This window comes from Theobroma cacao, chromosome 9, assembly GCF_053813885.1.
Source record: "Theobroma cacao isolate CCN51 chromosome 9, ASM5381388v1, whole genome shotgun sequence".
Lineage (NCBI taxonomy): Eukaryota > Viridiplantae > Streptophyta > Magnoliopsida > Malvales > Malvaceae > Theobroma > Theobroma cacao.
Window position 1 is genome coordinate 20379326 of NC_142647.1, and position 27986 is coordinate 20407311.

At 34.0% G+C, this 27986-nt stretch overlaps 1 protein-coding gene across 4 annotated transcripts; it reads left to right on the forward strand.

Annotated features, from left to right (window-relative positions):
- Positions 1 to 909: 909 nt before the first annotated feature.
- Positions 910 to 18303, forward strand: LOC18589513 (uncharacterized). 4 transcript variants are annotated; one of them, XM_007014518.3, is made up of 25 exons: positions 910 to 1059; positions 1163 to 1283; positions 1370 to 1432; positions 1514 to 1615; positions 1740 to 1908; positions 2077 to 2175; positions 2861 to 3010; positions 5455 to 5494; positions 5717 to 5774; positions 5902 to 5984; positions 6498 to 6596; positions 6722 to 6837; positions 6933 to 7054; positions 7693 to 7763; positions 8672 to 8777; positions 9396 to 9535; positions 9682 to 9840; positions 9920 to 10023; positions 12020 to 12195; positions 12994 to 13183; positions 14187 to 14286; positions 15199 to 15367; positions 15761 to 15843; positions 15970 to 16046; positions 17741 to 18303. In XM_007014518.3, exons 1-25 carry the CDS (start codon positions 1009 to 1011, stop codon positions 17910 to 17912), a joined length of 2820 nt encoding a protein of 939 aa, XP_007014580.3. In that variant the 5' UTR covers positions 910 to 1008; the 3' UTR covers positions 17913 to 18303. The 4 variants fall into 4 exon arrangements, with proteins under 4 accessions (XP_007014580.3, XP_007014582.3, XP_088666068.1 ...); XM_007014520.3 differs by having other exon boundaries at positions 6936 to 7054; XM_088809942.1 differs by lacking the exons at positions 15970 to 16046; positions 17741 to 18303 and having other exon boundaries at positions 15685 to 15826.
- Positions 18304 to 27986: the final 9683 nt, after the last annotated feature.

The window sequence follows — 27986 nt, forward strand, 5'->3', positions numbered from 1 at the left end:
GCACACATTAATCTCCTTGTTCCTCTCCTGTAGGATCTTTACACTCTCTGTTAATGGATGTTAGTTATTAATTTGTTTTACTACTGCTTTGCTCTATATTCTTCATAGACCCTAAACCCACTGTTAATGAACAAATCTAAGATCGGTAAAATTTGATGAACAAATAGCCAAAAGAAAGGAAATTGAGGATGAATCATAGTTACAATATAAAGAAGAGATTACCTTGAAGAGATCATCATTGATACCAATAAGAGAATTGAGAGTTCCAACATGGAGGTTGGGTTTATTGAACTGCAAAATTAATTTCAAGTGAAAAAAAGAGAAATATCATATCTATTTGGAAAAAAAAGGGAAAATACTTTGTAAAGAAGAGTGTTCTATAAGAAAAGAAGAATCATCAAGAGAATAGATCAGAAAGAGAAAAAATTAGACAAAACCCGATTCAATACAATTCTCAGTAAAATAACAATTACACTAGCACGTCTCACTTAATTGTTTTCTTAATTATCCTATTTCGGAGGATAATTTTTAATATACGTAGATTTAGGCATTTTGTTGGATTATTTTATTTGATTATTTATTTAATAATTTTCTTTCTTTCATAAACATGTCTAAACTCAAAAATTATTTTTAAAAATTATAAAAAATAAATTTTAATTAAAACAAAATCAAACATTTAAGATAATCATGATATTACCAAAACAAAGTCTGCACCTATTGTAAATTCTGCTGTGTAACAGGGAAATCTCCCCATTAACAAAAATATGATCCTATTTGTCAAAAGATTAAAAATTATTTAAATAACAATGTTTTGGAACTGGTAATAACAAATGGGTAAAATAGTAGTGATGAGATGGAGGATGCTGACAGGCGAGCACATTTGACGTGTCCTTTAAATTCTCCTCCTTTCTCATCACCTGTGCGAATAAATTTATAAAAGAAAAAAAGGAAAAGAAAATCGGAGGGCAGGTGGTGCAGCGTGGACTGAGAGTGAGATTCTCACTGGAAATGAAGATGGATGGAATTAGATCTATGCTCCTTGTTTGTATAATCTTACTGGTAATTTCAAATTTTCACCTTCGGAAAAGGTTTTAAATTTCTTTGTGTTAAAGTTTATTATTATTATTATTTTTTGTATTGATTTGGTCATGATGATAATCAGTTGGTCGCAAAAGGCACAGTCGGAAGTCGTAAGAGTGGAAAGTCTTCTTCGTCTTCGGTTTTTTCTTTGTTCAATCTTAAAGAAAAGAGTAGGTTTTGGAGTGAGGCTATTATACGTGAAGGTAACGATGCATTTTTTCCCGTAGAGTTTCCTCGAATTTCCTATCTATTTTTTTTTCTTACAAGAAGTTTTTCTCTCCTCATACAGATTTCCATGATTTAGAAACCACCAGCCCTGCTTCGATGGGTGTTCACAACTACACCAAGGCAGGTGCGTTAATTTTGTTTTGCTTTGCTCTAACATTTGAGGAATAGCATTTCGATTCACCATCTGAGAGTCTCGCTTTGCCAGGTAACATTGCAAATTACCTAAACCTTATGGAAGTAGAGTCTTTGTACCTTCCAGTTCCTGTCAATTTCATTTTTATAGGATTTGAAGGAAAAGGGAACCAAGGTAGTAGCCCAAACTTTCCTTTTCTTTTTTACTTCACTAAGTATTGTTTTTGTTTTTTGTTTTCACTTTAATAATACCTGTAATTCTGATATTTCCTTGATCACTTTTATGTATGTGTAAATAGAGTTCAAGCTTCATCCTGAAGAACTAGAGCGATGGTTCACCAAAATCGATCACATCTTTGCACATACACGAGTTCCGCGAATTGGAGAGCTCCTCACACCTTTTTACAAAATTAGCATAGATAAAATGCAACATCACCATCTTCCCATCATCAGTCATATAAATTACAAGTAATACTTTGTGTTTTTATTTTTTATTTTTTGATGGTTGTTGTTGATTTATACACATGCCGGCATCATCTAGAAACTAGAAAGTTATGCTAAACAGGATTTGTTTCCGGGAAACTCTTAAAATGAGATTTTCATTATTGTTATTGTAATGATTAATTGCTTCTGCAGTTTCTCTGTCCATGCCATACAAATGGGTGAAAAGGTGACTTCTATCTTTGAGCATGCCATCAATGTTTTAGCCCGCAGAGATGATGTATCAGGTGACAGGTGAAACATGTCCTAACCCAAATTCTCTTTTATTTTATTGTTTTTCTTACTTATATAACATGGCTTTTTTTTTTATTATTTCAAATTGTGGGGGGTGGGGGTTATTTAAGCTCAAATCTTACTTATATATTCCTTCTTTTAACTTGAAAAATCTCGTTTGCTCATGGGAACTGCTAAATTGGGAATTTGATACTTCATGGTTTGCTCAAACATCTCAAAAGTCCATTGCTTACTACCATTACGGTAGACTATATTATAATTCAATTGAGCAAATAAAATTGTAGATTGTTGCTTTCTCGATACTTTTTTAGACTTACAGGGGGACCTATCAATACAACTTGCATGTTTAGTAGCACCATTTAGATCATACTCCAGTATTGTGTTCTACATTGTGCGGCATATTCAAGTTTAGGATCCTTCTGTTCCGTATTAGCAGATTTATGAAGTTTTGATGTTTCAAATCACATGAGTTAAGGAAAACATTCAATATTAAATGTTTTGATGAAAACTTTCAATAATTAAGAGTTTTATGGGTTAAGAACACAGTCTTCATGTGCAGACTGTTTTTTGTAGATTTTTAAAATTTCTTAGAGATTATATATCTTATTTGGTTAGCTTAGGTTTTGGTAATGTGAATTTCATGTCTCTGGCTTCATTCAGTATTATTATGGCTCATTCTTGACAGGGATGGCACTGATTCTCTTTGGCAAGTAGATGCAGACATGATGGATGTTCTTTTCACCAGCCTTGTTGAATACCTGCAGCTTGAAGATGCATATAACATCTTCATTTTGAATCCCCATCCTGATGCAAAAAGAGCTAAATACGGCTACAGGTGCTTATTTTAGTAAGAAAATCTCTTTATTTTTTTCCTTTTGTTTTTAGGACAAACAAAACCAAATTCATAAACCATCCTCATGAACTAGCCCATCCAACTCCTGCCTTTAGTTCCAGCTATTGCTCTTAACATTTTCCTGATTCCTACCAACTAACTGAGGTAGATTTCTGTTCTTTTGCCTTCCAACATAAGCTGGTGTGGGGTCTACCTTGGTAGGTATTTGATGTTGCAGCAGGCTACATAAAACAGAGTGGAATATGTGGTGTGCTACTATGAAATCTAGATCTTTTGATTAAGACTGAAGCCTCCGTTTAATATAGAACTGTTGGAGACCTGGAAAATTGATTTTGGTTCTGAATCTATTGCTCAATGCATTCCCTCTATTTATGACTAAAATTCATTTGAAGTTGGTGTGCCGAAAACTTCATGTTTTGGAAGTTGTGAATCAGAATTAATATTCTATGTTTTACTTCTCTCAGTCTCTCTGCACTGCACATGCACATCTTTGAAAATTGGACTGATTCGAGTTGCATGCAGTCTCCTTGGACGGCTGAGAGTGAGACTATGTATATTATTGCTGGCTAAATTGGTTAATACAATCACAAATAGGTTGTTTTTGTTCTCTCTTTCCTCTTCATCTGTTTACCTAATGTTAGCAACTTAATTATATAGAAAGTTAAAAATGCAATTTTCCTTGTCACCAACACGTTAGATGAGTGACAAGCCATGACATGTATGTTATGTGTTGAGTAGAAACAGAAACAATCTTTTCCAGTTTTTAGTTCAAAAGAAGCTTTGAGCATAGTCGCTAGGGCACTGATATCACAAAGTTTGTTGGAAGAACCTATGTTACTTGGATTCGGGTATCAATGTCTGTCATGGGTATGTGTCTAGATGTTTAACTTGTTATTTTCTAAAATTTTGGACTCACGGATTCGGCTAAGGTGTTTGAAAAAATGATATGGATACATGGATACTTTTTAAAATTTTAGGTAATATAAAATTACTTGGGCCATATATTAAGTTTGACGGAAATCTTTTGAGGCATTTATATTGGCTCAGAATAAGAAAATTAAATACCAAATTGGGCCTATGCTGATCCAAAACCAAAATAGCTCAGATATGCTATTCCTTTTTGTTTCTTTTACATGGGCATATAATAGAGATATTAATATTATATAGGCTTCAATATGTGGCGTTGTTGGAAAAGAATCACCATTTCTACTGGGCTAGATCCAGAATCTTCATACCCTTATCTCCATTTTTTATCTATTGCCTTGTAACCTTTTCACTTCATGTTTACTTTTTTTGCCATTCTCCATTCTCTCCCTTTTCTTCATTCTCTTTTCTTGCTTATTTCCTTACAACTCTTCCTCCCGCTCTCTCTTTAATGGTGGCATCTAGGGTTAATTTCATGTTTGATTTATGGATTAGATCTGCACATGAAAGTGGTTGTAATAAGAGTTGTCTATTTGATCTGAATTCCATGCAACTAACCTGTAGTCTTCCTCTGTCCTCTCTGCTCTTCATCTTTTTCTTGATGTTTGAATTGGCTTGAGAAAAAGAGTTGTGTCCAAATTTTCATTGCTGAATCAGATGCATATTCTGCACACATATCTATGTGGTGTTGTGTTGACATGGGTATCACACCAAATATGACACGTCCCTGTAACAGAGGAAAGAACTTTGACTTCAATTATAACATTTTCATTTTAGTGGCTCAAGTATATGGTTTGTATAACAACTTAGGCTTGGCCTAGCGGATGTAACTACTCCTTAAGAAGATAGGGTCCAAGGTTTGAATCTCCCCTCCCCCTTTGACTTTTTGTATGTAGCAAAACAAAAACATGGGGTTTGGATTTGTGTAACCTTTAGAAGAGGTGAGTGAGCTATAGTGCTATACATCCCATAATTGTAACAAAGATAAATAAATACAGAAAGCACAATTAATGGTCTTTCCGTACCATAACCTCGAAATCTTGAGAAAACTGTACATAATTTATCAGTCCTAGCAAATATCTTTTTATACTTCAAAGTTCAAACAGCAAGGCAATGTGTTACTAACTTGTACACTATTAACGTGTTCCAGTGTAAATGTTAAACCACCCTTCCAGATTGCCTAGGCTAACCCACTATTTAATTGGTGACATAAATTCTTAATGTTCCCCCTTAAGTTGTTGGTATTGGAGTACTGTATGATTGAACTTGTAATCAGTCTCACTTATCATTACAATGTGTGAGACTCTAATCCAGCTCTGCTTACACAGATGCACAGACTATTGAGCCTGTTTGTTTATTTGTTTATATGGATCAGTTACTCCTACTGGTAGTAAACTAATTTTTATACCTAAACTCAATTTCTATATATTCTATTAGTTATTCATCTATTTTATTTGTTTTCTGTTATCTTAAAGTCTTTACTTTTAAAAAAAAATTTGCAGGAGAGGTTTATCTGAGTCAGAAATAGCTTTTCTGAAAGAGGTACATATGAGTTTCTTTTCTTGCTTATTTGTTCCAGTTGCTGTTCGTTTTATCTATTATCATTTTTCAGTTTTATTGTAAAATATATTTCATCATCCTTTTGTACTTGTTAAATTCTTTTTTGGTTTGGTGAATTTGTAGCAGAATATTTGCTGCCTGTTTCCATTTTCTCTGGTACATTCATGCTCAAAAACCTGCTTTACTTCAACTTTTATTTTTCAGGATAAGAGTCTGCAAAGTAAAATTCTTCAGTCGGGGCGTATTCCAGATAGTGTTCTTGGTATGAAATTGTCTGGTTCTTATTCTCTTTAATTTTATTTTTCTTTGCAGGTGCTGGGATTCTTTCTAATTTATTCCTACTCTGTTTCTATAAGAATTAATATTAGTAAGTGCTGAACAATCTGCAGCTCTTGATAAGATTAAGAAACCTTTATATGGAAAGCATCCTATGGCAAAGTTTGCATGGACAGTTACAGAAGAAACGGATACGGTTTGTCCCTTTTCCAAATGCTATGTGTTTGCCTCATTTCTTTGACTTTATTCTGGTAATCTGAGTTTATTGGTTGTAAACTTGCAATAGTGATCCCAGCCTTCTAACCAATTCTACTTCCCTGCTACAGCTTATTGTATGCTGAAAATTAGTTATGAACCTGGTGTATATTTTCATTCCTTTGACTTTGATCTGGTAATGAGTATATTTGGTTGTAAACTTGTAATACTGAATTCTCAGCCTTGTAACTAATTCTACTTCCCCGATTCAGTTTATTGACTTAGTATGGGTATCTGAATATTTGACCTGTTTTTAAATTTAAAAACTTAATAAAAGTCCAGTGAATCCTAACGTCAAAAGGATGCAAGAAATTTCAATCCTTATTTTGCTTATATTAAGAGTAAACCATCTCATGTGTTAATATTTTGTTGCTCACAAAGAGGCAACTTGGAGCCTCATTTTTTTTCTTTCATATATATTTTCATTGGCTATAATGGTTGATAAAATTTTTAGGTGGAATGGTACAATATTTGCTTAGATGCACTGACTAATGTTGAGAAGTTGTATCAAGGAAAGGACACAGCTGAAACCATTCAGAGTAAAGTTTTGCAGGTACCTAGTCTTTTTTATCGTATCTCTTTTTTTTAGATGCATAGTCAAGAAGCATTAGGCATTGACAAGTCTGCAACTTTTGTTTAAACATTCTCCATTTTTTAAAAATTTTTTTTACACTCAAGTTATTAAACGGGAAGAATGAAGATATGAAGCTTCTTCTTGAAAGTGAATTAAGGTCTGGGGAGTTCAGTGACCACCATGCAGAATGTCTAACAGATACATGGATTGGAAAGGACAGGTTCAAAATATCTTCTTTTCACTTACTTCCTCTCTCTTTCTTTCTCTTACAAAGACTTTCTAAAAAATGTGTCTCTATTGTGTATATTATTGTAGCAGGTGGGCTTTTATCGATTTGACTGCTGGACCTTTTTCGTGGGGACCTGCTGTTGGTGGAGAAGGTGTGCGAACAGAATTAAGTTTGCCAAATGTGGGAAAGACCATAGGTGCTGTTGAAGGTGCTATAATCATTCTTTTTTTCTTTTGTTTAGCTTTTCATTTATTTATTAATTTGTGTTTGAACCATTCACTTGGGTGATGCTGGAACTTTCCTAGATGTAAATGAAACTAATGCTCGCTTGTTATCAACTGCTGTTGGTAAATTCTTGAAAATTGGTCTTTGCTATTTTGTTGTTAGTTTGGCCATAATGGTACTGAATTCTTGCTTGTTAACATCCCCGTATAGATTTGTTTAGCCTTGCTATGGAAACTTAGGGGACCTTTCTTTAAGTCTCTTTGATTCTTGTTATGCTTGCTGTCTTTGGTCTTTCCTATTTTGTTGTTAGTATGGTCATAATGGTACTGAACTCTTGCTTGTTAACATCCTGTATAGATTTGTTAGCCTTGCTATGGAAACTTAGTGGACCTTTCTTTAGTCTCTTTGATTCTTATTATGCTTGCTGTCTTAATGATAACTGCTTAATTAATTGGGATTCCTAAAATGTTTATAACATCACATGCTGCAACTGTCACATACTAGATCATACATAATCGACCTTCTGATCTCATATTTTGTTTATCTGTGTTTTTATTATTTATTTATTTTTTTTGTTTTCCTCCAATCTGCACTTACTTTTATTTTTGTTGTGGCAAGTAGAAATTTCTGAAGATGAAGCTGAAGATCGCTTGCAAGATGCAATTCAGGAAAAGTTTGCTGTATTCGGTGATGTATGTTTGCTTTATATGCATGTTCATGTGAATATACATAGATACTAACTCACACATGCTCATATGAACAGTAGAAACTGTTGCTTTATATGCATCACAAGATCATGGTAGTATTTGAACTAAGGAGAGTGTTTATTTTTTATAATGAAATTTATATAGGGTTCGTATCTTGTCAGTCGAAAGTTTGTTATCTAAAGGGATTCATTTTTCAGTGCATTGCTTCAATAAAGATTCTAGGTGCTGGAAGTTGAGCGTGTGTATTTGTTTATTTATCTAGAACACATTACATATACATACTTATGGATGAGTTCATCTATTTTGTCTTTTCTCATCAAGTATTGAAGCTTTTCACATTTTCCTGTTAAGTGTTAATTTTTCTTGATATCTTCCACTTCTCTTCCTAAATTATAGCTCCATGTATGTCAATTTTTGCGTAATATAACCCTTTTGGTATTGAAAACAGAAACTTCCCTCTCACTTTTTCCCAATGTTCCCTTTTTCCTTAAGACAAGTTTGCGTAAATGAAAACAATATAGACAAGAAAATTAGTTGTAATTTATGTGATTTTATGATGTCTGAACACTTGCATAGGGTGTCAGTGTCTCAGTTATCGTTCTGTGACTTTGGCAGTCATTGGTTTATTAGTATATTCATAAGATTGGGAGCCATTGATGTGCCCTTAAAATAGTCTCTCTTGGTGTTGTTGATTTGACTGTTGTTTGTGCCCAATGGGTTGTTCATCTCTAGATGGAGCATGTTCTTCTTTAGGCAGACCTATATCAAAGATAAGCTTAAACTGATAACTAATTTCTCTACTGTTTTGGAGGCTCATAGATAATTGAAGCTTCTCTTTCTATTAGGTTTCTGTAGTTTTGTGCTTTAATTGATTCTGCGTTTAAATGTTGCAGAAAGATCATCAGGCAATTGATATTCTTCTAGCGGAGATTGATATCTATGAGCTTTTTGCTTTCAAGCATTGCAAAGGAAGGAGAGTCAAGCTTGCTCTTTGTGAAGGTTGGCTTCGTGTTATTTCTACCTTGAATTGCTAATTTTTCTCTGACCAGTTTTTTGGGAAAACTGCTGGGCAAGGCATGATATGTTGCTCTAGGGACATTATCCTATGTTAGCCTTATATTTGGAGGGCCATACCTCCTACTAGTGTCCACTTTGAGGTGTTGGATATGCATTCAACACAGGTGCTTTAAGGAACACGAATAGTCAAAGCAACATAGGTTAATAGTGTGGTCGGTTGGTGGTTTTAAGGCAGGCCATTCTTATTAAGATTTTTTACAATGAAGATTTATTGTTTTGTCCCCTCATGCTTTTGCAATGAAATCTTTACTTCTTTGAGTCACTTGTTTTATTTGCAATGGACAATCTATAGTCTGAAATCCAAATCATTCTTTCAGATTTAACTGCATGAATGATTCTCATTACATATTTGTTGTCTTAATTATTGTTTTTGTTTATTTTGTTGGGCTGAGTCCATCTAAGATAATGGTTTTATAAAATTCAATGTCCTTTAATATTGTTTTTATGTAAGGGTTATGGTGCTATGCATTTTATATTTTGCAAATTTTTAATTTGATATATCTGGTAAGTTTATGCAACTTCCAAGATTTATGATTTCAGAGCTTGATGAGAGAATGCGGGATTTAAAAGATGAACTTCAGTCATTTGAAGGTGAAGAGTATGATGAAAACCACCGGAGGAAGGCTATAGATGCTTTAAAACGAATGGAGAACTGGAATTTGTTCAGTGATACTCATGAGGTATCCATCTTTCCTTGAAAAATACTAGTGTGACATTTTCTTTAGGACATATAGGGGTCATGTATAGTAACTACACTAAAATTCAAGCTATGGTTGTCCTGAAATGAGAAACTGTAGTTCGTTGGCATTGAGTTGTTTCTGTGCAGGATTTCCAAAACTACACAGTTGCTCGGGATACTTTCCTTGCGCACCTTGGTGCGACCCTGTGGGGATCTGTGAGACACATCATATCTCCTTCAGTTGCTGATGGTGCTTTCCATTATTATGAGAAGATTTCGTACCAATTGTTTTTCATCACGCAAGAGGTATGGTGTATGTCATAAATTTCCAAGGATCATTTATTAAAAATACTAAATTGTTTTTTTTCTAATTTTACTGATACAGAAAGTTCGACATATTAAACAATTGCCAGTGGACCTAAAGGCTCTCCAGGATGGGCTTTCCTCTTTGTTGATACCTTCACAGAAAGTCATGTTCAGTCAGGATGTGTATGCATTCTGAATCATTCTATGTTTCATATTTTGTTTCGTATGCTTCTTTTTTACATATATTTTATTTTTTTAATTTCTGTTCTAAACTATTTGTTTCGAATGATGACACTGTGTAAATATGGTTGTCTTTTTGGTACCTAAGTCTATGATTTCATTTATATTTATAGGATTTGAAAGATATGCAGTGGAATTAATTTTAAAATTAAAATAAACTTTTTCATACTGAATGGATTAGAAAAGAGAGTTTAGTATTGAAGAAAGCTGGTAGTGTTGAAATGAGAATTAGTGAGGGTTTTGTGATGAAGATAAAACATGTAAGAACTTTTAGGATTGCAGTCACTAATTGTTTTTAGAAAAAATATACAAGGGTGGACATTCTGAAAAGAACATGGGTGTTTTAAAGGGAGAGACTAGGGTTCTTGGGAGTCACACCTAAGGTTGTTTGCATCATGAGCACAATAGCGACAATGCTGAAAAATCTCCTGTAATAATTTGTGTTCCAAAAGAAAGAGTACCATTATCATAGAAAAAAAAAAAAAAAGAAAGGGTACCTTGATATTTATATAGGCTCCTACCAACCCTAATTCTAAAAGAATTATAACTCCTATTCCAAGTATGAGAATACTTGGACTACAAATAGAAAAAATAACAAACTAAACTTAAAAGAAAACCTACTAGGACAGTGAAAATTCAAAAATCTTAGAGAAGAAAACTGAAATTTCCAGCAAGCTGGCAAATTTTTTAATAATACCCTTGACATAAACTCAGTAAACAGAAAAATAAAATAACCTACAACTCTCAGTTGAAGAAATTTAAAGGGTTGATTACATGTTTGGCACCCGAACTATAGTGAAATTGTCGATATGATACTTGAAATGTAAAAATTCGCAATTAGGTACTCAAAACTTTACTTGTTCAAAATAGTTTGCACCATTTATTGATGTGGCAAAATACAGCCAATAAAATGCATACAGTTTGGAAATGCTATGGCATTTATTTAATTTTTTTGGAATTTTTATTTCTGAAATTAAAAAATAAAAGAAAAAATAAGAACAAAAAAAAAAAATTGCGGTGAGAGAGAGAGAGAGAGAGGAAAGAGAGGAAAGGAGGAAAGAGAGAGAGAGAAGGGAGGGGGAGGGGTGGTTGGTCCGAGGCGGATCGGGCCATCTGCCTTGAGCTGGCCAGATCAATGACTGGCCGCCCTCCTCTTCACCCTTGACCCATCCCATCTTTCTCTCTGCCCTTTCCTTCTATCCCTTGACTCCTCTCTCTCTCTCTTTATTTTTCTTTTTAAGTTTTTAAATTTGAATTTTTCCCTTTCCAGTTTTTTATTTCTTAATTTTAAAAGTAAAAAAAGGATTTTTTAATTTTTTTTTTGATTTTCCAATTTTGAAATAAAAATTTCAAGAAAAAATATATATTTTTTTTCTTTTTCCAAATTATTTTATATTTTTAATTTCAAAAATAAAAAATTTAAAAAAATTCTAAAAAGGTGAAATGATGTGACATTTTTAGACACGTGGAGCATCCTTATTCACTGTTTTTTGACGTCACCATTAGTGAAAGGTGCAAATTGTTTAATGGAAGTAACATTTGAGTGCCTAATCATGTATTTTTAAACTTCAGGTACCAAACTGACAGTTTTACTATAATTGGGCAAACCAAATGTATAATTAACTCAAACATATATCTAAGACTTATTCCTATAGAATACAACAATAAGCCAAAATAGAATCTTAATTAGTTTAATTCCTTGATTAGCCTCATGTTTTGCATGAGAGAGTCTACAACTTGGGATTTAAGATCTTTGCCCAAATGCTCACCCCCAACCATTTCAATAAACCTATGCAGCAATGCTGCCCATATCATTCTATATTTTCAGGTTGCTGCATGAAATGATGTGTAGGAATTCTATGCTTCATTTATTGCTATTCTGATGTAGTCTTTGTTACATTTATTTGGTTCCTAGTTGACTAATTTGTAAGAGTTATAGGTTATCACTTTCAGAGGATCCTGCTTTGGCAATGGCATTTTCTGTGGCACGACGAGCAGCAGCTGTCCCACTTTTGCTTGTCAATGGAACATATAGGAAAACTATTCGTTCCTATCTTGATTCTTCAATTCTCCAGTATCAGTTGCAGAGGCTGAATAATCATGGATCTCTCAAAGGTCATCTACTGTCTTCAAGTTGCTTACTGAGGGAATAAAATCAATTTGGTTTTGGAGTTGTCATTTTGATGACTACCCACAGCGAAATAAAAAATTTTTGATCTTAATTACTGAATAACATTAATATCTTTTATTTGTACTTTAAATCCTAATATACCCTTTTTCTGTCTGATTAATTGTTTCTTTTATGAAAGACAAGAAAAGATTGAAACAGTTTTGTCTTCCTATGATGGTGGTTCTAGTTTGTTATTCCAAAAACTGTTTGGTTTCAGTTTCCCTGCTACTGTGGCAGATGGCAATTACAATTCTAGTTTTCCTCTAAATGCATTGAAGGAGCCCTATTTACTTCCTTACATGACATTATTGTTCATTTGGTTTTATATTACCACTCACAAATCCTTAAAATATCTGTTCCTTGATTTCATAGGAAACTTTATTACTCCCTCTGCTCCAAGTTGACTGTTCAACATTCCATTGTGCAACATTTTAAATCTGTCCCTCTCCCTTTTTTGAACAATTAAAGCTCTTACTTTTTCTAACTTCCTAAATAATTTTCAGCAAAACTTTTACAATATTTTGGGAATTAAAAACCATTGAGCATCAATATTTTGAATGTCAACTTCTTTTTCCTGAAATTTCATGAGCTGTGGACATTCGATATATGGATTTAAGGGTGTATTTATGTGACATCATGACCTGGCATGCATAATTTTCACTTGTAGGATCCAAGCTAAATTACTGGTGGTTTGGTTTTTGTCTTTTGGATTTAACATTACACTTGATTCTTAAATAATGCAGGATCACATGCTCATAGCCGGTCCACCCTGGAAGTTCCGATCTTTTGGTTCATTCATACTGATCCATTGTTACTAGACAAACATTATCAGGCCAAGGCGCTTTCTGATATGGCTATTGTTGTCCAATCAGAGTCCTCATCCTGGGAGAGCCATCTGCAGTGTAATGGAAAATCACTTTTGTGGGATTTAAGGTTTGTCTCTGGCATTTTTTGTTGTTGTTGGTGGTGTTGGTGTGTGTGTTTTTCAACAAATAAAAGAAGGGAGGGGGTTCATCTTTTAGCTATGCTACATCATGCATTATATCTCAAAAGGAAAAACCTATGCTGGCTCGAAGAGTGATTAGTTTTTACCAGTAGAGTCGGCATTGTTTGTCTTGCTACTTATTTGTTGCTATTTGAGTTGATTAACTGTTCTCCACTTTAGGATTTAGGCATCAATCCGCTTGACTAGTAAAAAGAAAAAACTTGTGTCAAGAAGTTATTGTTAAACCTGTAATCTTTCGATACAGCTAGCTTGCTATTAGACTGTCAGTTCTGTTTCTCTAGATTGGATTTTTTTATTTAAGTTTGCTCTTCTGTTATTTGCAGCACTGCTATGCCAAGTTATGCCATATGTTCTGTTATATACTTGGACATAGAATGCCTAAGCATTAGCTTGTTGCGCTCTTATTGATTGAATATTTCAATGAAGTTTCTTTTGGTCGCCTATGAGGCCTTGTCTCAGTGGCAGGGAAGCGGCCTTGGAACCTTTAGGTCTCAAATTTAAGTCCCCTCATGTGTGGGTTGTCCAGCTTATGTTGGAATTTTCAACCTTTATGCTGGTTTGTTGTTTTGTTTGTTTTGTTTCTTCTATTGAATATAATAATTATTTCGTATGTGTTTTGGTTGTTTAATTGCTATTTCTACTTGTACATGTAATCTCATAAAAAGAAAAATGAAGTTGCTTTGGGTCAAAATAGTTGCAAAAGCCGAAGATGCTGCTTTTTGGATATTGTTTTTTTCTAGTGTACTTAGAGGATTATTTTAAAATGACATTGCTTTATGAACTATATTAATCCAAAGAGCAATTGTATGTTAATGTATCATTTATTTTCCTTCGCCACTTAAAAATTTGATGAATCATGCGGCATATTACCTGATAGATGCACGATCGTTTTTAATCTTTATTTTGTTTTGTCCTTTTCCCTGCAATCAGGAGGCCCGTCAAACCTGCTTTGGCTGCTGTTTCTGAACATCTGGCTGGTTTGCTTCCCCTTCATTTTGTCTACAGTCATGCCCATGAAACTGCAATTGAGGTTTGCCAGTTTTAGATGTACTTGAATCTTACCTATGATTTATAAGTGCAAATGCTTGGGAGTCAACGTTAACAATCCCTTTTCTCCATTTTTAAGAGTCTTAGGAAATTTAAGCAAAGGGAATAATGGTCTAAATTTGCCTTTTCCTTCTCTGTATGGGGTCTGGTGGAGGAATTTCTGTTCACGTTTATCATAAAATCCTTTCAAGTTCTAACCATAAGTTCAGATGTGCTTGTTGTTTTCATCCCTCTCTTCTCGCTCTCTTATACACACACACAGATGTGCACGTGGGTGCAGCACATTATGCACATGTGCACCCATATTTGTTTGAACATGTTTTTTTGACTAAGATTATGTGTAGTATCTGATAACTTCCAAAAAAGAATAAAAAGTCTAAGATTAAGTGTAGTATCTCATGTTATCAGTTTAGAATCTGATAACATGAGACCTATGGGTTCAGTTGATACTAAGGGTAATGTCTGATAACTTCTTTTCTAAAGAAAAGAGAGTATAGTATTTGCTCTTATCTGTTTAGAATCTGCTAACACATGAGCGTACAGGTTCACTTGATATAATACCCCTTGCAGGGGAAGGGCCCATATGGTAGCGTGCCACAGAGGTGGGGGTATCCTTCAATGTTGTTACCCTCACCTTGTGCTACAGAAAGGGCCTAGCACACCCACCAGAAAAGAAAAAAAAAAAAAAAGGAAATGCCTCCATGGGTGGTTTTGATATGTCAATACAGTATGTATAAATAATTGGGTTGCCTTATTCCCACATACACTTTGTCCTTAGCTTAACATGCGAGTCCCATGTACTATAATGACATTTGAAATGAAGAGGCTTTAGTAAGCAGGGAAGTAGGGTCACCCTAAAAAATATGAACAAGCTTTGTGGCTTGTTTTTTGATAGGATTGGATATGGTCGGTGGGTTGCAACCCTTTCTCCATTACTTCTCAAGGTTGGCACATATCAAAATTTCAATCAGATGCGATGGCTCGGAGCTACATCATCACAACTCTTGAGGAGTCGATACAACTGGTCAATTCAGCCATTCACCTTCTACTCTGGGAGCGTACAAGTATCCTTTTTTTGTGGCAAATAAATAATTGAGAAGCATAGCATGCAGGCACCCAGACATGACACACCACATGCTCATGCATAAAATTATGCAAGGAAGGTGACCTTTTCATAATCCCCTAATCATATCATAGACTTGGGGTTTTAGGTATAGCCGAGGCTGCGGGTTTGATACCTCTTATTTCTTATCTTTGTACTATATATTATGGCATGAATGTTCCATGAGAAAATGTTTCTGCTGTTAGACTAGTTTTTAAGTTAACAATTCTGATACTTGAAACCTTGCTATTATTTATTCCTTTCATCTTTTGAATCAAGAATTGCTTTTAGATTGTCTTTAGTCCTGACTTGGTAAAAATGGAGTTTCTACAAAGGGAGACTTAACAAAAAGCAGCTGAGAAAACCTTTAAACTCTTTCAATCCCAGGAGCGTGACCTAGTGAACAAGTATAATTATGTTGTCAGCTTGTGGAGAAGAGTGAGTGCACTTGCTTATTTTAATCTTTGATTAATATTACTCAATCAATTCAATTACTACCACATTATACTTTTCTGTTGATGGTGACTTTTACTTCACAGGCTAACATACATTTCTCTTTTTCAGGTTTCAACCATTGCTGGAGAATTGCGTTATGTAGATGCCATGAGACTGCTGTATACCTTAGAGGAAGAAACCAAAGGGTTTGGCCTGCTAAACATTTTTAATTATTTCCTGCTGTCTATTTATTTGGTTAAATTGCAAAATAGTTATGCAGATAAATTCAGATCTTTATTGCATTGATTAATCTTGTCATTTAGAAGAAGAAGGCTTCTTAAGATGAATGAGCTTTTGGGCAGTTGCAACGGGTGCATTTTTTTTATTAATATTTAAAGTTTGAGTATCTGCGTGTCACTTTAATATTAACTGGTGTAGTGAAATTCTTAAGTGATACTTTGGTTTCTGAAAAATATGAGAAAAATACTTATTGAGAACATGTAAAAGGATGGGAAATCTTTTAACATGTAAGTACCGGGATGAACATGAGGTGAAGCACATAAATCTCTTCAAGCAACTCTAAGCAAATAAAAATAGAAAAAGCAAATTTCTGTGCTGTTGTTTTTATCCAGCCTTTAAGTTCCATGCTTTTTGGTCCTTTGCATTTTGTTGATGGAGATGTTTATTTGACTTTGTTTAATCAATTAACTGAATTGGTGGGTTGTACAATTAAGCTCTGAGCAACTTGCACGGTATCTGTTCCTCCGTAATCATTTTCTACTGCTGCTAAATGACCAAATTTGTTGTAATATCTTCTGATCTCTTAGAAGCAAGTATTTTGATGGTATGATATTTGTATTTGAAAAGTGTGATTTATATGTTTATAATATTTCATTGGATAATGGTTCGATTTTTTGTGGTAGTATTTTCTGATTTCTTAATAGCCATAAATTTTGCTGAATTTGATGGTTTGATGTTGCTGTTACGTTGAAAAAATGCAAAAGGTCCACTAGGATTTAGATTTTTATGATATTTAATTTGATAGCGGTTTGATTAATTCATTATCAAGGGGGTTACTGTTATGAGCTGAACTTCAATTATTAATTCAATAATGGTATTTTGACCATTAGTGAGGCTGTTTTTTTTATTCATCTGTTTATATGGAACTGAAATGACCTGTTGAAATTCAGGTCGATCCTAATTAAGAACCTGAAACCTCAAGAAATTTTGGGATCTTGAAATGAACTAGTGAAAGAAAATTATTAGGAGCACTCTCCTTGTTTTCGTTCTAATAGCTAATTCCAGGCAGGAGGGAGGGGGAAAGGTGGAGAATTTGAACTGTGCTTTATGGAGAAGTATGGCAACCGATTTGGCTAATTTGCCTTGGCCACGAAGTTAAGAAGTCACTTAGAAGCATTTTACTCTCTTTCCTCCCATTCCCTCAAAACCAATGTGGTAAATAGGAACTGTTATCTCACATTGGCAGAAAATTGTTCTCCTTCTTGTGTGTGTGTGTGTGTATTTTTTCTTCTTGTAAGATATCATATTTGGGTTTGTACCTCTAAAAGCAGTAAGTGAACGCCTCCATGTATAGACTGACTTGTTGTTTCGCTGGCTTTTTGGTTCTCTAGATACTGATTATGGCAGTTGTAAGGCTGCATTTCCACTCTATCTGCTCTTGGAATTGCAGCTTGTGTCTATTGTGGGGCAGAGGACCCTTCTCTGTCTTAATTGGTTGTTTGAGCATAAATGATGACCAATAATCCCACTTATGCTCTACACTTTTTTGTAGGTTGTCTGTTCTTCAGGGTCTCTCTCTCTCTCCTGAATAGTTAGAGCAATGATTTGCAAGCAGTTAAAAGTTTTGGGGCTGATCTCGTAATTTCATTTTCTTTTGCAGGTTTGTTGATCAAGTCAATGCAACCATATCCCTTCTTCACCCGATTCATTGCACAAAAGAGAGAAAAGTACATGTGGAGTTTGATGTGACAACAATTCCTGCTTTCTTGATTGTTCTTGGTGTTCTATATATTGTGCTAAAGCCAAGGCGACCAAAACCTAAAATCAACTGAGCTAATATGTAGCTGATGTCATGGTCGCAAAATAGTAGCAGCAATTGTCTCAAAGCTTGTTGTAGATTTCTAATGAAGAACAAAAGTTTTCCCCTGATAATCACACATAGTTTGATGTACACAGGTTATCATTCGCCATAGCAAAGCTGTTAGAAATGATAGTTGATCAGAGAAAGAATAGAAATGAGAAAGTGGCAAAATGGTGAGCACACCAAAAGCATATAGCTGCAGTTGCTTCTCAGTTTTTTGTATTGTTCTTTTCATTAAACCTAGAATATTGATCTAAGCATTGTCATTTGTAACATGCGTAAAGATATTGCCAAGAGACAGCAGCTTTATGTGTAATACTCATTTGTCACTGGTGAGGTATCAAAACTGAAAAATTTTCCAAGCTTTTACTGTATCTTGTATTTTCTGAGACAAGCTGAAAGGTCGACAGTGTCCCCATCAGCCTGAATTGCAGCTGGTCGGTGACCGTGAGGGACATTTTATGTTGGAACTGTTTATAAATTCCACAGAAACTAGTGCATAATCAAGTGGAAGAAGTGGAAGGAACGCGTGGGCATTCTGCTGCAGTCCCAGGTTGCCTTATCAAACACACTCTATGAAGCCTCTTTCTTGTACTTTTAGAAAAAACTTCACTAAAAATCACCCCGAAACATTAATTTTTGTAGTCACATTTGTTAGGTACATTCGTTGCCTACGATGATTGTGTCGAAATAGGGCAAGACTTGCCCTATTGGTTTCCAATGGGAGGAGCACAAGATAATGCCAAACCAAGACCATAACGACAATGACTCAAGATTATGTTTGAAAACATAATTTTTTGAGAATGTGGATTATTTGGATTTAGTTGTTTATAAATTGTGAAAATGAAATGCACATATTATGTAAAAATTGGTTGAGATTTAATCTATTTATGTATTTGAAAAGGTGTAAAAAGATGAATTTAAATTAACAAATTTTTTTATAGATATTTTAAAAATTCATTCATAAATAGAAATTCAATTAATCTTTGAATTTGAAAATCTATACAATATAGTAAAACTGATCTTAAGGTAGCGTTTGGTACTTTACAATGTAACGTGATTACAGGTAATGTGATTGCAAGCAATGTGATTGTAGAGAAGATAACATTGCAGTGTTTGGTATAAAAGTAATGTAATGATTAAAATGCAGAGAAGATAACATTGTAGTGTTTGTATTATAAGTATTTTACAGGATATGTAATGTTAATTTTCAAAACTACCTTTATATATTAAAATATAAGTTTAACATGTATTTTTTTATTGTTAATTTTTATATAATGTCATTTTTTAAATATATTTTTAATTAAATATATTTTATTTTTCATTTCTTATTACAAGTATATATTTTATTTTTATTTTTAATATAATTTCTTATATTGTATATTTTATTTTAAATTTTTTCTTTAGAAGATAATATTTTATTTTTATTTCTTAATACGTTTTATATGTATACATTAATGTGATAGCTCCCTCTCTTGTAACCAATAGCAAATTGGCAACAAAATACCCAACGGATTGTGAGCAATTTTTTTAAAAGATGATGAGTAAAAATGTCCTTAAAGACATTGCAGAGTGCAATGTAATGTGATTGCATTGGTTTTGGACTGCAATCACATTACATCCATTGGTTGCAATGTGATTGTATTGCAATCTTATATTGTTGTGATCTGTTACAAAACAAACACTGTAATGTAATTTAATTGGGCACATTACAAGGAATGTGACTTTACATCCCTTATACCAAACGCACCCTAAATGTGGTCAATTGAATCATACTTGGTGTTACAATTGGAGGACACGTGATTGATTTTGGGATGCATATGGTATTTTGTACAAAAGGAGGTCTTTTTGTGTCTTTCTAACATATAAGTTGGCAATTTTTTGGTAATTGTGGCTTGTTATTAATTATAGTTTTTTGTCACTCTTTCTCTCTCTCCTCTTTTCATTTCACTTTACTATTTTCATGGTGTTTTTTTTGGGTTTCTTTTGTTTCACTTTGGTTTCTCCGTCTTCATCTCTCTTCCAAAAATTTCTTTCTTACTTTTTTTCATTTGCTCTTTTCATTCTCTCAAATCTCTTTTTTAACTTTCTTGTTCTTTTCTCGTACCTTATCTCTGTTTCTTCGATTGTATTTTTTTTTTAAGATTTTAGTTGGTTGTTTTTCTTTTTTATGGGTTGATAACTCTATTATATAAAGTTAATCTTGTCACATTTTGGATAATAAAATAGCTAAATCTTTGAATTTTAGGTACAATTTAAGTAATTTTCATTATTTTTCTTTAATTAGTTTAGAGAATGTTAAGTCAAGTTAATTCAAGTTATTTTAATTCATTTGTTCGTTAAAAATGCTTATTTTTAGCTATGGCTGATTTAATTCCTACGTCTAGAAGGTCTTAAAAAGAAAAGGGGTCAAGTAGTGAAGAAAAGTGCAAGTATGTCTAAGGGTGCCTCCTAAATATGCTGTGGTATTTCAAGTATAACTCATGCTACAGAAGTCCAATCAATATGATTCTTAGACCAACGAAAATATAAGAGGTAGAGTTACAATTTTGAAATAGGAGAAAATTGCATTGCAAGAGAAAGGTCTGCAGTATGGTCAGCATAGGAGAGCTTGGTGCCGCAGCCATGAATGGTTGTGGTTGTGGTGTCCGGATGCCCCCACTCCCCATACAATTTTGAGAGAGTAAGGTGCCACAACACTAGCCACCCAAGGCCACGATGCCTTAATGCCACAACCCCCAATAGAAAAACTAGTTCGCATAGTGACGCTAGCACATGACTTTTAAAAATCTGCACTTTTTGATTTTTTTTTTATTTTAGGGCTTTCAAAAGGGGTATAAATAGGACTTTTTCTAAGGCTAAAAAGGGAGGGGAGGTTGTTCAGAGCAACTTTTTGGGAAAAAAAAGAGACCTTTTATAAAAGAAGAAAAGGGAGAAATCAAGGAAGATTGAGCTTTGAAAGAAGCTGAAACTTGTTTCTCTCTTTAGATTTGTCTTTCTTTCTCTTTCTTTGGTTGTAAATATGGTTTATTTTCTTGAGATATTGATGTTTGCTGTAGAAACTATGAAGTAAATTGCCTTTTCTAGGATTGTGGTTAATCTCAACATGTAATTTGGATATTTTGTCTCTTTTTTACTTATTATTAATGGGTATTGGCTTGTTTATTTCAAATCTATGCCTATTGCTTCTAATTGATTGGTCAACAATTAGATTGATTGAGGTCTCTAAATGCAACTTGACAAAGGGAGTTTAAAATAGACCAAGATTTGAATCGCATGTGTTTATTTCGCTTAGAGACTAGGTTATTTGATTAGTATTTAGGATAGAAATATACTTAAGTACTACATGTAGCCAAATTTAGAGCATGAGCTTAATGAACCTTCCTTAATTGATTCACATAGACATATAATGAGTTAATTACGAGAGGTATTTGTACAAGAATCTCGATAAAGATTTGTAGATAAATATGGATTTTAGGCTAGTAATTCAACCCATCGATTTAAGTATAAAGAGAGAGATTAGTTCCAAATGAATTGTTGAGGAATACTATGATCCTAAGCTTTCAATCAACTACTCTTCTAGTAATTTTTAGTCTTCATTCCTCAGTTTAGCATTGTTAATTGAATTTTTTCTTTAATTAATTTTCAAAATTTGGTTTGTTTGGATAAGACTAGGGTGCCATAATTTTTGTACTTAGCAAGAATTTAGGCACAATTCTTCATGTGATACAATCCCTTCTTACATCTATGTTTCTTGTTCGATACGTACACTTATGTATATAAAATTGACAACAAGTTTTTGGTGCCATTTTCGTGGAATTGTTTTCCTACTTTTTGCTAATATTAATACCAAGCAAACTAGTCTTACTTCAAGGTTTGTTTTTCTTTATTTTTAGGTACTTTTTGGTCATTGTATGAGAAGAGTAAGGAGCTTGGAAATTGTCCCTTGTAATCTGAAAATTGAGAAGACTTTTCTGAGATTTTTGAGGCAAAATTCACAGGACTTTAATAATTTGAAAACAATGGTTGATAATCAAAGAGAGCAGCACATTCAAGGGCAAATAGTGGAAGATAATTGATCTTTGAGAGATTATGTTGTTTCGTTGGTGCAAAGTCTTTGCTCAAATATACGAAGGTTAGTTATTCAAGCTAACAACTTTGAGATAAAGTCGGCAATCATCCAAATGATCCAAACTTCAATCCAATTTGGGCGTCTATCTAATGACGATCCTAATGCTCATATCTCAAATTTTCTGGAGATCTGTGACACTTTCAAGCATAATGGAGTTATCGATGATGTTATTAGACTGAGACTCTCCCTTTTTTCATTGTGACAAGGTGAAGATTTGGTTGAACTCGCTTTTGTTGGCTCCATTAGTTTTTGATGCTAATAAAACATTCTCACTCATTTATGTTTAACTATGCTACTTGAGTGTGTAGGATGAAAAATTTATGCCAATAATAAATTAATCACTAAAAAGCAAATATCAAATCTCATAAGAATGAGGAGCTAAAATTGAGCCACTAAACAAAAGCCTCTTAGTTGGATAAAGAATGCAGTTAGTCAACTAAAACTCAAGAATGAAGATGACCGGTTTAGAAACAGAGACGACTTAATTGACTAAGAAGTATTGTTAGTCGACTAAGAGCTTACTGCCAGAAACTGGGTTTAGAGACAGAGACGACTTAATTGACTAAGAAGTATTATTAGTCGACTAAGAGCTCACTGCCAGAAACTGGGTTTAGAGACAAAGACGACTTAATCGACTAAAAAGCATAGTTAGTCGATTAAGAGCATTCTGACTAAAGATTTGAATTTGAATACTAGAAGACAGATTAACAGCTGAAACTACTCCAAACTATTTGCCAACGGTTAGAAACTGTCAAACATCCATCAGAGTTGGTTTTTCAAGTATAAAAATGTCATGAGCCAAATCCCGGGCCATGATCGGTGCAAGGGCCCAATGGACATAGCCCACCAAGCCCAAGCAAGCCTATCTATATTATCCCGCTCATTATTCCATCAAAGTTACTAAAGTCACATTTCATAGTTTCGAACCAAAATAATGCTAACCATTTCCAACTCTTAAGGGCATACCAATCCAAATATATACATACATTTATCTAAAACATGTATCTTAACAATTTACATCAGGTTTGTTTATACATATCGAAAAGAAGACTCGATTTCCAACGGAGAGACTTAGATGAATGTATAGCTACTGAAGGCCGAGACACCTACCAAGGGTCGAATATACGAAGACACCTCGGCCTAGTTACCAACTGCCTCTTGATCTGAAAACATGAAGTTGAAAGCGGTGAGTATAAACCTAGTGAGTGAACAAGGAAGGGAACAAGTAAACAATAAGGAAGGTTTAAAGAAAATCATGATGCATTTATCTTTAAAACAATGCAATTTAGTTTAGCTCTTATCAAAACCCCTCATGTAAACCCCAAATGAGTAAATCACTTGATAAAAAGGGTCCATGCTCAACAAAGGATTTGAAGAGTGAAAACTTTAATAGCATTCGTGCAATTCAAGTCAAGTAAACGATGGGTCCTCGCTGCAGTGAAAAGGCATTCTCGCTGCAGCGACATTCTGACCAGTATTACCCTTCCAAATTAGAGAGTTTCTCGCTATAATGAGAATGAATCTTGCTACAGCGAGAAACAAAGCACCATGAAAAAGTTTTCTTTTTTTCAATAAAAAGCCATCATGCTACAATGACAAAAAATTAACATGAAACGCATACTAATTCCCAAAGTTCAACATGCAAGATTCACATGTGCAACACCATATACCCATATACCATACTCATGAACTTTCTATAACACACACACACACACACACACACACACACACACACACACACACATATATATATATATATATATATATATATATATATATCCATCACCATACACACCCTCCCATCATTATCAGCTCATATGCACTCCCACTAGCACATGGCTGGGTCAGCATCGGTTTATGCGCACTCCTACTCACACATAGCCAGGTCAGTACCGGCTTATGTGCACTCCTCTTCGCACATAGTCGGGTCTACATCAGCTTATGCACACTCCTACTCGCACATAGCCGAGTCAATATCATTACACAACATTATTCGTATACACACACACATATACACATATATATATATATATATATATATATATATATATATATATATCAACACAGTATAAGAGCACATAAGTCCGTCCTATTACACATTTCACATTTTCACAACATCAAAATATTTTATCAAAGGCTTGTTCCCAAGGCACACGTTTTTGAAGACAAGTTGGAATAAATCATTTAATGTTTCATACCAATACAATTATGTCTCCCAAAACGATTTTGAAATGCAAGTTCACTCACCGGTATTTGTTGAATCTTTACTCGACTTCAACCTCCACTAATGATCCAAATGGAACTGTAGGGCCCCATTGGGACCTATCATCACAACAACATCACAACCAACCCGATTTGCATAATTATATTTCTAAAAGCTATCCACTAAATCATGTTCTGCTAGTTGTTTTTAACTAGCTTCCATCTACCATCAAGTGACTATATATTTTCACTATTCTAGTCACACTACAATGAATAACCCACCTCAACTACAAAACACTCATCGATCTAGCTACTAGCCATTCTCAACAACTTAAAAAAAATCAACTCAATTTCACTACTCACCTTGGTAGCTTTGTAATTGAATTTCTTTCCCAAAAGCTTTCAAACTATCATGAAAATCTCACTTTCTCTCTTTAGAACGTCCATCTAGTGAGAGTGTAATAAGGAAAGGTTTTTGAGGGTTTTTATGGTGAGAAAGTAGAAGAGTACAAAGAACTTTGGGAAAAGGGTACACAAAAACATGAAAAATTAGGGTTAACTCAAGGAAATATATGAAAATTCAAGGCAAGCTTCCATGAGGGGGGGGGGGGGGGGGGGGTGAGAGAATGTGGGAGAGGAAGGAGAAGAAAAAGAAGTGCTGGAAATTTGAAGAACATCCTAGAAACTTAGATTTTTATGGCTTAAGTTTATCCATTTCTAATAAAATTACCAAAATGCCCTTAACTATGTCATTTTGTTTTTCCATTACCTTTATACAATCTTTTTACTTCTTTGACATTGAGACAAGGTCCATAAGGGTCTAGAAATGCTCAGGTTCATGAAAACTTAAAAATTTTAACTTGAGATACAAAATGACCATTTTACCCTTTTTGTTTCCTTCCATTTTAATTTAGTCCTCCCAACACTCATTTAACTCCAATTTCCTTCTATTACCTTCTTCTACACATGTACAAACAAAGTATGAAGTTTGTACTCTAACGCGGTGTCCCCATAATATTTAAAATATCTATTTGCCCGCGCTATCTTTACTTAATAAAGACACGCGACCCCATTAACATAATTTTTCTCCAAAATTCTCTCATTCTTCTTCTCTCCCACTTAGATTGACCATATACTCCTTCATGAAAAATTTTGACACTGAATAAAATATTAATATTTTAATATTATTTTATTTCAAAAATTTCCTCTTGCCTCCTCGTCTCCTTGGCACCCAAAATACCTTATTATGCCTCAATTGACTTCCGAATCACTTTTTATCCCGTAAATTCTTCTCTGATAAAAATATTATTATTTTATTATTATTTTCTTGCATGCGAAATATTTTATCCCAATCATTCCTTAGGCCTACTTGGACCTTAATAACATTAGAAAACTACTTTTAAGGGCTCACCAAGAGAAATGACGAAATTACCCCTAGTTCATGTTATCACGTCTACTGCTAGTTACGGGTCAATAGGGGTCTAGGTCTCACAAAAAACCCTCCCCAACGGCTAAGAACATATATAAGGCTTCAAAAATAAAAAAGAGCTCAAAAACAGCAAGAAATTCTTTGCATACTTTCTGCACTTCACTCCAATCTTTGTAATTGAGATAAACACTTCATTTTGTACCTTTCAGATCAGGTTAATGATCATAGGTACATCCTTATTTCTTTTCTCCTTGAATACTTAGAGTGATCGAGTCACTTTAAGGGGTTTATTCAAGCTTGTGTTAGCTTGATTAAGTGTATAGGTTCTATTTTATCCTTAGAAAAGTTAGTTTTGGGTTTTGGTTGATCTCGTGAAAAACCATTGTAAAAGAATGTGGTTGAGCCTGTGAAATGCCATTGTAAAAGCTTGGTGGAAGCTTGAGAATTCCACTGGTTTTAGTGATTTGGTTTGAAAAATCCTTGGTTGAACAATCAAGGTAGTGGATATAGGTCTTTGACCGAACCACTATAAATTTTTGAGTATTGTCTCCTCTGTTTTATTTTTCATTTTCATTCTTTCTAGAATCAATCCTTCATCTTGCATCGAAATTCTCATTATTGACCTCCAACTTGCCCCCAATTAGAGATCAAGTTTAATAAGAGTCAAAAAGTGCTATTCACCCCACCTCTAGCACATTTATTTGGGACCAACAAATGGTATCAGAGCCTATCCCTCTTTCTCAAGGCTTAACATCCTAAGGGAGATCCTAATAGCTATTCAAAAATCAGTAGTTACTGAGGGATAGTCCACAAATAGACCACCTCTATTTGATGGCTCAAATTACCCTTATTAGAGTACTAGAATGTCAATCTATATAAGGGCAATAGATTATGAGATGTAAGATGTCATTACAGATGGATCTTTCATTCCCTCAACCATAAATGTAGTGACCAATGAAATGATTCCTAAGCCAAGGTCTGAATGGACTGAAGTTGAAACCAAAAAGGTCCAGACAAATTTTAAGGCAATAAACACTTTGCATTGTGCTTTAACTCCCACTGAGTTTAATAAAGTATCAAGCTGTACAACAGCTAAACAAGTGTGGGACAAGTTTAGGATTATCCATGAAGGGACTTCACAAGTTAAAGAGTCCAAAATAGCTCTCCTAACTCACAATTATGAGATGTTTAAAATGAAACCTGGTGAAGATATCACCAGCATGCTAGATAGGTTCACTAACATCACAAATAAACTCAGTCAGTTAGGCAAACTAATTCCTGAATATGAAATTGTCAAAAGACTTCTTAGAATCTTACCCAAAAATTGGAAGCCAAAAGTTACTGCCATTCATGAAGCCAAGGACTCAAATGTTATAACTCTTGATGAAATTTGTGGGTCTCTTTTCACTCACAAGCTGCAACTTAAGGAAGAGGAAGAAGAAAATAAGAGATAAGCAAAGGAAAAGAAAAAAAGCACTGCCTTAAAATCAAGCATCCTTGAAAAAGAATTGGATAATCTATCTTGTGATGATGATGAAGAATTGGTTATGGTTGCAAGAAGGTTCAGAAAACTCATGGGACAAAAAGACAGGAGATTGGCTAAGAAAGGGAATAGAAGAGATCAAGGTCCTTCATGGAGAACCAAGAATAAAAATGAGTCAAATAAAAAAGAAGAACTTATATGCTTCAAATTCAAGAAGCTTGGACATTTCATATTAGAATGCCCTTTGCTGAAGGAGAAAGCTCCCAAGAAAAACAGAAAATCGAAGAAGGCAATGGTGGCTGTAACCTGGTCTGATAGTGATATTTCAAGTTCAGATGCTGAAGAAGTAAAAGTGAAAGAAAGAGTAAATTTATATTTGATGACAAGAGATGAGGAATCTGAGGTATCTTCAACTCCTTGTGATATTTCTATTGATGAACTTCAGGAAGAATATGAATGTCTTTATGGTGAATTCGAAAAACTTGCTTCAAAATACAAGATTTTAAAGAAAAAGATTGCATCTCTTGAGACGGATTTAGAAAAGATAAGAAATGACTTTAATTCTATTTTTGAATAAAAGAAACTTTCTTCAAACGGAACTAGAACATTCAAAAACAGATTTTGAAATTTTGAAATTGGAATTAGAAAACAGAACTTAAGCTTTACGAAAAGCAGTTGATGAAAATACTGCTCTTAAGAGTTTGAGAAAAGAATCATCAAGAAAGAACACAAATTTCAGAAGAAATGTTAATGATTTCTCTTCTAGATATTATGATTGTAATAAACTTGGTCATTTATC

Bases quoted from the DNA above. Each gene is read 5' to 3' on its own strand.
- LOC18589513 (XM_007014518.3), top strand. From the start codon at position 1,009: ATGAAGATGGATGGAATTAGATCTATGCTCCTTGTTTGTATAATCTTA. The intron at 7,764-8,671 runs GTATGTTTGCTT...TAAATGTTGCAG, and splicing joins AGTTTGCTGTATTCGGTGAT to AAAGATCATCAGGCAATTGA. The intron at 9,536-9,681 runs GTATCCATCTTT...GTTTCTGTGCAG, and splicing joins TGTTCAGTGATACTCATGAG to GATTTCCAAAACTACACAGT.